The sequence below is a fragment of the Zootoca vivipara genome, chromosome 6, assembly GCF_965207765.1.
Source record: "Zootoca vivipara chromosome 6, rZooViv2.hap1.1, whole genome shotgun sequence".
Lineage (NCBI taxonomy): Eukaryota > Metazoa > Chordata > Lepidosauria > Squamata > Lacertidae > Zootoca > Zootoca vivipara.
In genome coordinates this window covers 73,630,701-73,644,641 of record NC_142589.1, presented here as the reverse complement: position 1 = coordinate 73,644,641, position 13,941 = coordinate 73,630,701, and the positions used below count along the sequence as shown (strand labels likewise).

At 45.5% G+C, this 13,941-nt stretch overlaps 1 protein-coding gene across 1 annotated transcript; it reads right to left on the bottom strand.

Moving 5' to 3' along the window:
* Positions 1 to 6,230: 6,230 nt before the first annotated feature.
* Positions 6,231 to 11,512, bottom strand: LOC148685458 (phospholipase A2 inhibitor NAI-like). Its single transcript, XM_088671348.1, has 4 exons — positions 11,473 to 11,512; positions 10,073 to 10,225; positions 7,692 to 7,838; positions 6,231 to 6,588 (listed from the first exon to the last, which is right to left on the bottom strand). The coding sequence occupies exons 1-4, from the start codon at positions 11,510 to 11,512 to the stop codon at positions 6,431 to 6,433; spliced, it is 498 nt and encodes a 165-aa protein (XP_088527474.1). The 3' UTR covers positions 6,231 to 6,430.
* Positions 11,513 to 13,941: the final 2,429 nt, after the last annotated feature.

The following is a 13,941-nucleotide window of genomic DNA, read 5'->3' as shown; positions in this document are numbered from 1 at the left end:
TGAGGGAAGGCAAACCTCCACTGCCCAGAAGAAGCCGCCATTTATGGAAACAGGCTGCCTAGTGGTTGAAGCAGGGGAGGTCTCAGCCTGAGGATTCCCAGCCTTTCTTTCCAGAAGTCTACAATCTCCTCTTCAAAGACAGGCTGTACAGTATTTGACTTTCATGTGCAAATGAAGTCATTGAATCATGTCCAAAATAAATATATACGGCAAATCATGTGTGTTGTATCATTTTACCAAATGCATCATTTGTTGGGGAAAATAATAGTGCTTGGGGATAGGAGATATATTTCCGGAGTGAAATCATTGGCCAGACTTCCATGTCCAATTTTAATCAATAATGTGCCAACTTTGGGCTCCCTTGTTGTCAGGGGTGGTGCATCCCGTTTTGCCATTTGAGATGAAATGGGGAATGGCACAGCAGCTGTGCTGTGCAACTCCCACGAAAGCATCCCTTTCCTAGGTTGCAAGGCAACTGCACAAAGTGGCATGGCGGCAGCAAATTTTGGTTAGATTTCATGAGATTTTGGCGAGAGCTTGCTGGAAAACGGTGCTGATGCCAGTACCATTCCTCTGCCGCCTATGGGGCACTGTGAGAAAGACATCTATAAACTGGATTGTGTGCAGTAAAGATGACTGCACAACCTTCAAAAAATAAAGAGAAGAAACGTTTAGAACGGCTGCAGAACCTGTGGCCTTCCAGATGTTGATAGACTCCGAATCCCATCAGTCCCAACTAGGAATGCTGGAGAAATTGGGAACAAACATACACAAGTAACCTCAGTTACGAACACAATTTTCAATTATATAAACAGGCGTAACCGGCTGCTGTAACAAGTCATTCAAGAATTTATAAAGACAATGTGAAATAACATAAATAGCACAACCACGTGTTGCAAAGTACCAGAAAAGGACTTAGTCCAACATAAATGCAATGTCCACAGTCATAAGTCGTAGTTCATATGTCATAGTTCATATAGGGTATCCATATGGAGATAAATCAATTCAAAAGTACTATTTATGTTATTTCACATTGTCTTTATAAATTCTTGAATGACTTGTTACAGCAGCCGGTTATGCCTGGAGAAATTGGGAACAACATAATTTATACTTTGAAATTCACACTTCCTCAAGTTTTGTGCTGCAGTTCACCAGCTAAACAATGTGAAAAATATTGCACAGAAATAACTCTTTTCCTGCACGTTAACAGCTAATATGTATGCCTTAAATAAATCTTAATAACTTATTGTTTCTGAAGCACCCCCCTTAGAATTGCAATTATAAGACACAGTTGGAATACTAGCTCACTATATTATCCACTTCCAGCAATTCCATTTTCGGTTTCTGCCAACAGGAGCCATAAAACACCAGCTCCCAGACAAAAGAAATCCCCAACAACACACCATTAGTTTTCGGCAGCCATCTCCCACAGTACAGAAACATACTGCTACAGAAACAAAGTAGCTCCAATGCAAGATTTTTTCCTTCCTTCCACTGAGGGAACAGCATCAGTGTTCTTTCAAACCCACTTGCGTGTTTCAAGTCATTGCCTTTCGGGGGAGGTTTACCAAGCAAAACTGCAAATACATATATATATCAAAAGAGAATAAAAAAGGCTCACCTCCCCCTGGGGCTATATAATTAATCCATCAATTAATTCAATGAGTGGGTCAGTCCTTTATACTGTTACTTCTGCTCCTCAGAGATCTTAAGTTTCATTTCCTGTACAAGGAGATACTTTAATGTGTCATTGTCAGCCATTAATCCCGGGCAGATATCCAGAACTCTCCTCTTGCCCTCCGTCCAGCTGTTAATGAGATGATTCCTCCACACTAAAACAATAACTCTATCAGGAATTCCTTCCATCTTTCCCTTAATGATCACTGCCAGAGTCATAATCAAGATTACACCAGTTTCATAATTAAGATAGTGTCCACTTACATTTTTAAAGCCGTTGTATTTTAGTCACAATGAAAGTCTTTCCCCAGATCAATTCCTTATCAATGGCTGATTAAATCCACAAGTTATTTTAACTCCACTGGTTAAGGGCATGCCTGTTAATTAAGTCTGAATTTTTTATCTTAAAAAGCAGGTGTTTTCTGCTCATGACACTGACTTTGGAGAGTTGCCACAACCCAGCGTCCCCTGCCCCCTCTTCCTTCTGGATGGGCAGCAGGTATCGGACGATCTGCAGGTGGAGTGCCCCCCCCAACCCTTGGGGGGTTGGGAGGATAATTTCTCCCATATAATCCTCTTAATACCAGCACAGAAGAGCTCCGGTGTAATTGGCACATCCGATCGTCATGGCAGACAAACAGGAAGTCAAAAAAAGAAAAGAAAAGAAAATACACAAAACCTATTAAAACAATGCCAATGGTTCCAATTAAAACAGCATGGCGCCAGCTCTTCATTGAAAGTAGTCAGTTCCCCAAAGCCAGGGGCGTACCCAGGATAAAAATTAGGGGGGGCAAGGGGCGGGGGCAAGGGGTGGGAGGGGAGGGGCCACAGTGGGAATGTGGGTGGGGCTACATTGCCTGCGCCTCCCCGGTCTTCCGAGGCGGCGGCCCCAGGCTCCCGCTCCCGGCGCGAAGCTCCAGAGGCGCGCGGGGAACGCGAGCCTGTGGCTGCCTCCTCTGCGCCTCCCCGTCTTCCGAGGAGGCGGCCCCAGCTCCTTCTCCCGGCGCAAAGTTCCAGAGGCGCGAGGGGAACGTGAGCCTGTGGCTGCCTTCTCCGCTTAGGCTCCCCACTCCTGCTTAGCGCTCCTCCGCTTACGCTCCCCGCGCGCCTCTGGAGCTTTGCGCCGGGAGCGGGAGCCTGGGGCTGCCGCACCTGCACCCCTCAGCCTTTTGCTTCTAGGGGGGGCAATTGCCCCCTCCTGCCCCCTGCCTACGCCCATGCCAAAAGCTACGGTAATTGGAACAAGAAAGTCTTCACCTGCCTTGAAATATGCAGTGCACGGACTGGATTGGAATGGGTCAGAACAGGGATTGGATGAAAATGTTTTTTGATTAATTCATGGACTGATTATATAGGTTTGAAATAGGAAATTTTAAGGAGCTAGTCGAGGCATTTGGGGGAACCGAAACCAGGGGGGGGGGGTTAGACATAGAGGCAAATGAGGGAAAGAAAATAAGATTTGATAATTAAAGGAAGCATTTTTGAGGAGAAATTAGAGGCTAATGGGGAAATTTAACAGATAAATAAGATTTAATTGTCTATATATAAGAAAAGTTGAAATTTTTGATGTTTTAGAGATGAATATTGAATTTAAAAAGTTTTATTTTTGTAACAATCTGGAAGCTGTATATTTGGAGATTAAATTGGACTCGGAAAGGTTGGGACAGGGAAGTCGGAATTGGTTATAATTGTGGGATATTAATTAGATTGAATTTTTTTTCCTTTTTTCCTTTTTGCTTTGTATTTTGTATTTTGTTTTTTCATTTTCATTTTTCATTTTTTCATTTTTCTTATTTCTCTTTTTCCTTCTGTATTCTAAAAACCTTTCAATAAATATATTGGAAAAAGAAAAAAGAAACATGCAGTGCATACTTTCTGACCCAGGTACACTTTCCTGGGGTCAAGTCTAGCTTTGTCAGATGAACAGTTATCACCTGACTTGTTGAACTAAATAACCTGGCTGGGGGGGGGGGGTCCCCTTCCAGCTCTATGATATTATGGCTTCTGCAGGTCAGATTCCAGCTCAAATCTGCAGCCTCAGCAATGGATAGTACCAATCCTGGTGGTGATCAAACTCCCATTAATCCTGCAAATTCTTGGTGTGTTCACTACTTCTTGCTGTTGTTATTCACTCCCTGCTTCTCACCCTAAAGTCTCAGGGTGGGTTGTGGGATTAAAGCATAACATTCAGAACAGTTTAAAGCAATTTGCAATCAGAGAAATAAGGTGGGTTTTAAAGGTAAAGGTAAAGGTAAAGGGACCCCTGACCATTAGGTCCAGTTGTGACCGACTCTGGGGTTGCGCGCTCATCTCACATTATTGGCCGAGGGAGCCGGCGTATAGCTTCCAGGTCATGTGGCCAGCATGACAAAGCCGCTTCTGGCAAACCAGAGCAGCACATGGAAACGCCGTTTACCTTCCCGCTGTAGCGGTTCCTATTTATCTACTTGCATTTTGACGTGCTTTCGAACTGCTAGGTTGGCAGGAGCTGGGACCAAGCAACAGGAGCTCACCCCGTCACAGGGATTCGAACCGCCGACCTTCTGATCAGCAAGCCCTAGGCTCAGTGGTTTAACCACAGCGCCACCTGGGTCCCTGTTCTAAAAATATATAAAACAATGATAAAGGTTTGCATTCCTTTCTCATAACACTAGAATCTGTGGGCAGCCAAAATTGAATTGTTGGAAGATTCCAGACAGGTGTTAGAAAGTACTGCTTGAAATAGCACGTAGTTAAACTCTGGAATTCGCTTACAGGAAGTAATGATGGGCAGCAACTTGGATTTGCTTAATTGAGGATTAGAGAAAAAGGAATCATGGAGGATAGGGCTATCAATGGCTACCATCCCACTTGGCCATGTCCTATCCCAACTGTTGGAGACAGTATTCCTTTGAATATCAACTGCTGGGAATCACAAGGGGGGAGAGTGGTGTCGCTGTCCAGTCCTGCTTTTAGGCTTTGCACAGGCATTGTCCAGCTGAGTCGTGAAGGCCGCTTCCTGCAAGGCCTTTTCAACCTGACCTAGGGGGCGGAGCCAGACTCACCAAGTTTACTAAAGAGGCTCTTGGGGAGACCAGAGGGACATCGCTATGCCTGACCACAAACCCTAAGTAGAGGATTCTTTTATCCCATCTTTTTCTACCTGTCAAACAGCCATGTCATGCTTCTGAAAATACATTATTCTCTTGTTAATTATGCTGTTTTAAATGTGCTGTTTTAAATCATGCCGTTTTAAATTTTAACTTTACTTGGCAATGTTTTTTTTTAATGTTTAAGATTTTTTTGTTAACTTTGGTTCTGTTAAATATGTATTCTGTAGTTGACCTCCTTTGTAATGTTTTACTTTGAAATCTTTAAGATAATATTTTAGTTTTCTGTTAATTATGTTGCTTTGACTGTATACTCTATATTTGACTTTCTTCAGATTGTTTTTTTTTAAGGTTTTAATATTCTGTAAACCACTTTGAGATTTTTCTTAAAAACATAAAGTGGTATTGAAACAAACAAACAAACAAACAAACAAACAAACAAACAAACAGGTTGGCCATTGTGACAAAAGGGTTCCAGAACATCAGGCCTGGTTCAGCAGGCTGATGTAAGCTCTGGTCAGTTGAAGCTTGTGGGAAATCTAACATTTGCCCAAATCTTGATTGCCTCAAAGTGGTGCTCACCCAGTGTACCTGCTGAAGATGAGTGGATTTACAATGTACTTGCTTAAGAAACACGGTTTCACAATTTCTTTCTAAAATCACCAAGCTGCTCATTTGGCTGAGTAAGGGAAGCCAAAGGAGAGGAAAAAAATTGGGAAACTATGAAGGCCTTTAGTAATCTATGCCAGGAGTGGGGAACCTCTGGCTTGGAGGTCAAATGCAGCCACTGCATGCCTTTCCACAGGGCCCAGGAGATGGGGGTGTAGGTGGTATATCATACTCCTACTTGGGGTCACAAGGGGGGGACGACCTCCGAAATGGTTTGCATATATTGTGTGAAGACTAGCATAAAATGTCATGACACTTCTTCCTTTGTCCCCTTCCCCTTCTGCCAACATTCCCCTGCCTACTTGTCCCAGTGGATCCAGAGAGGTTCTGTGCCAGTTCTAAATGTTTCTACTCTGTATTTTTTTAAGGTTGTGCAGTCCCCTTTACTGTACACAATCCAGTTTATTGATGTCTTTCTTACAATGAGTGGGTGTCCCACCTGCCCCATGGGTGGCAGAGAAATGGCACTGGCACCAGCACGGTTTTCCAGCAAGCTCTCGTCAAAATCTCATATGATCTATCATAGAACCTGCTTCCGCCATGCCAGTTTGTGCTGCTGCCACACAACCTAGGGAAGGGGTGCTTTGTTGGGGGTTGTGTAGCACGGCTGCTGTGGTGAAATGGGATGCACCACCCCTGACAACAAGGGAGCCCAAAGTGGACACAATAAAATTTGACATGGAAGTCTGGCCAGGGATTTCACCCCTGAAATATATCTCCTATCCAGAAGCAATATTAATTTCCCCAACCAATGTCGCATTTGGAAAAATGATACAACACACGTTATTTGCCAAGCATATTTATTTTGGACATGATTCAATGACTTCATTTACACATGAAAGTCAAATACAGCCTGTCTTTCAGAAGGAGCTTCTAGAATTCTGGAAAGAAAGTCTGGAAGTCCTCAGGCTGAGACCGCCCCTCTTCAACCACTAGGCTTCCAGTTTCCATAAATGGCGGGTTTTTCTGGGCGGTGGAGGTTTGCCTTCCCTCAGCTACATCTCATTGTCATCATCGTCCATTGCATCGGTGCAGTTTACTTGAGTGAACTCAATTCCTATTGATTGAAGATCAGTCTCCATCAACCCCTCAGTGTAGTCACACATACTAGCTGTTGCACAGCCTTGGAGAGCGCCCATCAGGGTGCTCTCCCCTGTTGGAAATAAAACACACATATGTTTTTGGAATCCAAAACTCTCTCCCTCAAACAGAAGGGTGGGCAACTTTTCTCAGACCAAGAGCCTTTTCCCAGGATGGGTGACCTTCTGGGAGGGCCACATGCCAATGAAACATGTAAAATTCACCTTTACACGGTAGGTGATTTTATACATTCAAACCCGACTCTGTCCTCCCTCCAGGGGCCACAATGCAGCCAGGCCAAAACATTCAGGTAGGGTATGAAGTGGGGCTTGTGAGGGAGAGGAGGTGTGGCTAAGGAGGATCCCAAGGAACAGAGAGAGAGAGTCCTAGAGGGACGCCTTTGGCCCCTGGACCTGGGGGGGGTCTCCATCCTTGCCCCCCCAAATTAAGGCACAACTTTTAAGATGTATTTTTACTTAACAAAATCAATATACCACTCGATTGCAGTAAAAACTGCTAAGGGTTTACAATAAATATTTACATTAGCAATAAAAGCAGTTAAAACCATTAAAATATGTAAAACTCGATGAAATGAACAGCAAAAGGGAATAGAGCATATCCCTATCTGAATGGGCTTTTAAGGTGTTGCTGGGAAAGAATGGAATAAACAGGCGCAGGGTTCCGGGCAAGAATAGGGTTGCCAGACTCAATAGAGGACAGGACTTCTGTGCCTTTAATTGCCCTGCTCTCTTTTGAGTCTGGAAACCTTAAAGAGAAACCAGCAGACCCTTTGTTTAATTTCCAAGCAAAGGGTCTACTGGTTTCTCTTTAAGGTTTCCAGACTCAAAAGAGAGCAGGGCAATTAAAGGCACAGAAGTCCTGTCCTCTATTGAGTCTGGCAACCCTAGGCAAGAATCCCAGAAATCATTAGCCGCTTCCCCTGTATCCTCCTCTGCTGCCCTCCTCCCTGCGCACACATCCCTCCTCCTTGGGCTCCTGCCCATCCCAGATACTCTGTGAGGGTAACGTGGGTCTCCTAATAAACTTCAGAACCCTCAATAAACTAAGTATCCTAGCATCTTTTAGGGAAGCCATGACTGCTCAAAGTGGTGTGATATTGCTTTAAATGCATAGTACAGATGGGGCTCTAGCTGCACTCCATCATACAAGACTCACCAAACTTCACTTGCGCTCCAATGTAGAAGCATTGGTCCTCCTCATTTTTGCAACTGACGGTCCTCTGGCTCTCACACTCGTCTGAGAAGATGGAGAAGCAACTCGGGCACTTCAGCCCATTGGGCTCCCTCGTCTCACGCTCAGGCACTGGAAAACAATCACCAACCCAATGTTGCAGTTAGTTAATGTATTTCTTCTGCAGCTGCAAACCACATCTGACTATGCATGACTGTACAAATTCAGATGTGTATCAGCCAGCTCCCAGCACTTCTCCAAGCCAACTGCTTCAGCCTTGCTCCATTCATTCAGGGCTACATTGAGGCATGCTACAAGAAGTTTCTGACTGGGGCCACATTCACCGCATACATTTCAAGCACCGGGATACTACTTTAAGCAATTGAGCTTAGCACTGAGCACCATTAAGGGGCATTCTGTGAGACAAAATGGTAGCCACAGATACACACAAAATGGTGACAAATTCTACAAAGTGGCTCTCATTTTTAGAGCGGGGAAGAAAAAGAAAGCTCTCAGCAGTTTTATCCTTTAAAAAAATCTCTTCTAGAAAAAGATGTGCTTAGTTCTAGGTAAAATTATGATTTCACCTAAGAAAAATGGTAGCTAATAAGAGCTTTTCTGTAGGGTTGCCAGACTCAATAGAGGACAAGACTTCTGTGCCTTTAATTGCCCTGCTCTCTTTTGAGTCTGGAAACCTTAAAGAGAAACCAGCAGACCCTTTGTTTAATTTCCAAGCACAGGGTCTGCTGGTTTCTCTTTAAGGTTTCCAGACTCAAAAGAGAGCAGGGCAATTAAAGGCACAGAAGTCCTGTCCTCTATTGAGTCTGGCAACCCTATCCATACTTGAGCCATGATGCTTGCTGGGTGACCTGGGGCCAGACACCGCCCCTAAGCCTTAATTCACAGGGGTGTTTGAGGTTAGAATGGTGAGCAGGAGAGCTAGGCATGCCACCTCCAGCTCTTTGGAGGAAAAGGTAGGATGTAAATATCAGAAGCGGCTGCAGGAAAAGGACTGTAAGTAACATCATGCGAGGAGTGTTTATAGGACTAAGGTAAAATTGTGACGCTCCCTTGTAATTTTTGCTCATGAATGCTGCATGCTGTTCAAGTAATCTTGTTATTGATATATGCTTTTTGGTTTTGTCCTATCTGCAATTTTTCATTTACTATGCTATGTTATTAAATAATGCAGATATCCTCTTAGAAAGCACTGTTTTGTTGGCAAAGGCAGGATGTTGTAGAAGGCCTGCCCAATCCAGAGGTATCATACTGCCTTACCAGTCGCACTGCCTGGTGTGCTTTTATTCCTATCTCCCTCTGCACCTGAGGGTCTCAGTATGCAATTCATGGTAGCTCACTAAGCCAGGTTCCATCTCACGTGGCTTCCAGCTCTGGGGTTCTTGGTTCAAATCCCAACCCCAGCTTCTGTCTCTAGTTTGAAAAGGATGGCGATACAGCCCTGTGTCAGTAACCTGCTGCACATCAGCACTGTTGGGGACCCCCTGGGCCTTGCCAGGGCTTACAGAATGAACCTTCATATTTACTTTTTTCAGTGAGGGTCACATTTCCTTCTGGGAAAGCTTCTCAGGGCCACAGGGCAGTGGCAGGGCCTATTGCGTCACCAATTAAGCAGCACTGAAGCCCATTGCATCGAATATATCTTTATGAGCATTTGCTTTAACCTGAGGATATTAATTCCCTGAATGCAAACCTAAAAGAAATCAGTTCCCTCCCACACAAGAAGGACAAGGGGCCTGTCCCGCTAAAAATCTCTACAAATGCAAATGAATCAAAGAATGTGGGCCGGTAGCCATGATACTTCCTGAGTGGCCTGGGGCCAGGAACCATCTCTCAGCATAACCTATTTCACAGGATGTTTTGAGGCTAAAATGGTGGGCAGGAGCTCAAGCTTTTTGGAGGAAAGCGTAGGATGTAAATACCAGAAGCTGCTGCAGGAGAGGATCTGTGAGTAACATTCTGGGAGGGGTGTTTCTAGGACTAAGGTAAAACTGTGACGCTCCCTTGTAATTTTTGCTAATAGATGCTGCATGTTGTTCAAGTAATCTTCTTATTGAGATTTTGGGTTTTGTTCTATTAATTCCTGCCACCCCCATACTATGGCTCCAATGCTTCCTGCTGGTTCCTTCTGTCAATGGCTCCTCCCTGTCCCACCAGTCTGAATCAGGTTTGAAATCTTCTTTCCTAGTGTCACCCTCAGGCACCTCCTGGGCCACCTGGCTGCCACCACTCCTCCCTGTCTAGCCAGTCCTTGACATCAGGATACTGCCAAAAACCTGTTTGTCTTTCTGTGCCCTCTCTCATTACTTGAGTTTTGTGAGACCATCTTTCCTGATGATGATACTTACTTTCAGGAGGTCCACTGTTGCACATATCTGTCTTGCAGCAGGAGATCTTGTTGTGGATGTATATTGATGAGGTTACGGAGGCACTGGAATAGTCTGCATCGCACAACTCTGTATCGATGCAGGACTTGAGAACAATTCTTGACCCCAAAAATGCTATAAAAGAAAGAACAGGAAGGAAAATAGAGCTGGCCCATCCATGAGGAAAGGATTTACGATCGCCTTATGTAGCAGGATCCACAGGGGCAGGAGATGTGACCGCCAAGAAAAGCATTGTCTGATGCTGCTGCTTTTGAAGCTGTTGTGTGTTCCTTGGAGGCAAGATCTGCCACCTCCTCTCCCCCAGCTGAGCCACCCAAGTGTCCCTGTCATTCGTGGCAGGGACCCCAGAGCTCCTTTATGAGGCTCCCCCCTCATGGCTGGTGGCTGTGCAGGCACACTACCTCTTTTCTTGTGGGGTGGTGGTTCACCCCAGGCAGAAAGATGCAGCCCACCTTCCCAGGCGAAGTCCACAAGGGGCAGGATGCAAAGTCATCCTATCTTAGCCTTGCGGAGCACGGCTGCCTGCCCTGCCTGCCTCCACCCGGAGCGTGCACCTCATCACTGCCTCGTGTAAGATGGGGGCTCCTTCAAACCTTCAGCCATGCCCCCCCCCCTCAATGGGAAAGGGTGACAGAGCCTGCAGCTCCCCAGCTTAACAGCCGGAATACTGCTCTTACTGGTGTGCAAGCAGAAGCAGAGTTGGGACTCTAGCAGCTGGGGAGGGGGAGCACTTTAACAGAGCCCCCACCCCACTACATGCTCATGTGAGCCAGTGGCCGGTTGGGGTTTCTGCAAAACTGCTTGGCTGAGCGAGGGCAGTGGTGTGCTCTTAACCCAGGCAGTTTAAGGAGGGAGAGAGTGAGGGTGGAACAAGCTTTATAAGCCTTGTCATGCAACTTGTTTCTCCCGTGGCTGGTATGTGGTGCAGACCATGGTGATGACTTCACTCAGTGGTACTGTTATACTGTTCAGTACTGTATATTGTTGATGAAACTACCACCCCTCCAGAGTCCCTCTGCCTCCAGCTCCCGGCTGAAGCTTGTTTTGTTTTTTCCGCTGGGTGCTGGAGGCAGAGGGACTCAGGATTGGGTGGGGTTTCCCTACCGATTTACTGCTGAGTGTAGCTGTCATCACGGTCTGCCCCTCATACCAGTCTTGGGGTGATATGTCAATAAATCACCCAGGCCTAATCTTCAGTCCCCCTTTCTTCCCTGTCTGTGGGGTGGGGAACATTTCATGGTTTGCCTCGGGTATCCAATTGTCTTGAGCTGGCCCTGCTTGGAGCGGAAAGAGTGTTTTATATATTTGTTGAATGTGAATCAGGAATGGAGAACTTTTGGCCCACCAGAGATTGCTACTACCTTTCTCCTTGTTGAATGGAATCAGTTCAGGAGGCTGCATCTTGGCTGTGAATCCTGGCAGATTAGCTCTCTGCCTTGCAGGTCATTTTTCACTTGGCCTGGGAGATGGGAACCTGACAGACTGACTCCAACTACAAAAACCGAGCCTGCTGAAAGGACACTTGAGTTGGGGTATTGTTTGGGTTGTTTGTTTTATATCAATCTTTTCTATCTTTATTTTTAGCTCTCCTTATGAATTATGTGGCTGTTGCTTGATTTTGTTGTAGGTTCTTATATGCACACTTTGCCCTAGAATGTGCATTTGTCTACTCATTACATGGCTGGACAGCTGAATTGCAAACCTGGGAGAAGTGCAGACTCTGAAGGATGGCTTTGTTTTGCTCTGAGTAAACACACCTTTAAACATGAACTGACTTGAATTTCTTCCCTGCTCCTACAGGCAGTGCAGAACCTAGAACACTACTTTATGAAAAGTCATGTTCTGTGGCTTGTGGCTAAGATATGGCCTTAGAAGGTGAGCCTGGGGGTTTACATTTTGGTGGTGAAAGAGGCTGAAAGTTCTTCTTACTTACACATTTTGCCGACTGCAAGGACAGACATGCAGGACTGGTCACTGGATTCGTCACACTCCTCAGTGGTGGCGTTTAGGCAATCTTTTCCTTCACCCCAACAAGACTCACATATCAGAGATGCCACTGCAAACAGGGGGAAATGGGTTTACAAATCCTTAGCAACATCTGCATTAGGGGAATCTGCATTAGGGGAATTCTACTACAAAGTCCATCTTATGAGAGGCAGCAAAGGGCACCAACCTGGATAGCTTCGAAAACAGAATAGATAAATTCATGTTTACTATCCTCAATTGATATATTCCTTCTCCAACATTGGAGACACTATTCTTTTGAATACTAGTTTCTGGAAACTGAGGAAAGGGAGCTTTTGCACTCAGATCCTGCTTACGGGCTTCCCATAGGACCCATGGCAAGAACAAGATGCTAGACTAGATGTTCATCTACCTAATGCTTCCTATATATATTCCCTCTGTAGTTCTTAAACTCTGTGAATGGGGGTGGGCCAGTAGAGAAGGTGTGGGGAAACCTTTAACCCAGGCATCCCTAAACTGCGACCCTCCAGATGTTTTGGCCTACAACTCCCATGATCCCTATCTAACAGGACCAGTGGTCGGGGGAGATGGGAATTGTAGTCCAAAACATCTGGAGGGCTGAAGTTTGGGGATGCCTGCTTTAACCCTTCTGAAGTTGTTGTACTACAACTCCCATCAGCTCCAGCAAACATGAAATACTCTGGTAAGCACATCTGGTACCCTTGAACCTGACTCCACTCAGAGATTGGGGTGTCGTGTAACACTAGCAAACATTGAATGGGGGGCGTAGGACAGAGGTCCCCAAACTAAGGCCCGGGGGTCGGATGCAGCCCAGTCACCTTCTAAATCCGGCCCATGGACGGTCCAGGAATCAGCATGTTTTTATGAGTAGAATGTGTCCTTTTATTTAAAATGTATCTCTTGGTTATTTGTGGGGCATAGGAATTCGTTCATATTTTTTTCCAAAGTCCGGCCACCCACAAGGTCTGAGGGACAGTGGACCGGCCCCCTGCAAAAAAAGTTTACTGACCCCTGGCGTAGGATAATTCTGCTCCAAAATATGAGAAGAATTGTGCCTATACATTGTCTTCTATCATGTTGTTGTTTAGTCGTTTAGTCGTGTCCGACTCTTCGTGACCCCATGGACCATAGCACGCCAGGCACTCCTGTCTTGCACTGCCTCCCGCAGTTTGGTCAAACTCATGTTCGTAGCTTCGAGAACACTGTCCAACCATCTTGTCCTCTGTCGTCCCCTTCTCCTAGTGCCCTCAATCTTTCCCAACATCAGGGTCTTTTCCAAGGATTCTTCTCTTCTCATGAGGTGGCCAAAGTATTGGAGCCTCAGCTTCACGATCTGTCCTTCCAGGGAGCACTCAGGGCTGATTTCCTTAAGAATAGATAGGTTTGATCTTCTAGCAGTCCATGGGACTCTCAAGAGTCTCCTCCAGCACCATAATTCAAAAGCATCAATTCTTCGACGATCAGCCTTCTTTATGGTCCAGCTCTCACTTCCATACATCACTACTGGGAAAACCATAGCTTTAACTATACGGACCTTTGTCGGCAAAGTGATGTCTCTGCTTTTTAAGATGCTGTCTAGGTTTGTCATTGCTTTTCTCCCAAGAAGCAGGCGTCTTTTAATTTCGTGACTGCTGTCACCATCTGCAGTGATCAAGGAGCCCAAGAAAGTAAAATCTCTCACTGCCTCCATTTCTTCCCCTTCTATTTGCCAGGAGGTGATGGGACCAGTGGCCATGATCTTGGTTTTTTTGATGTTGAGCTTCAGACCATATTTTGCGCTCTCCTCTTTCACCCTCATTAAAAGGTTCTTTAATTCCTCCTCGCTTTCTGCCATCAAGGTTGTG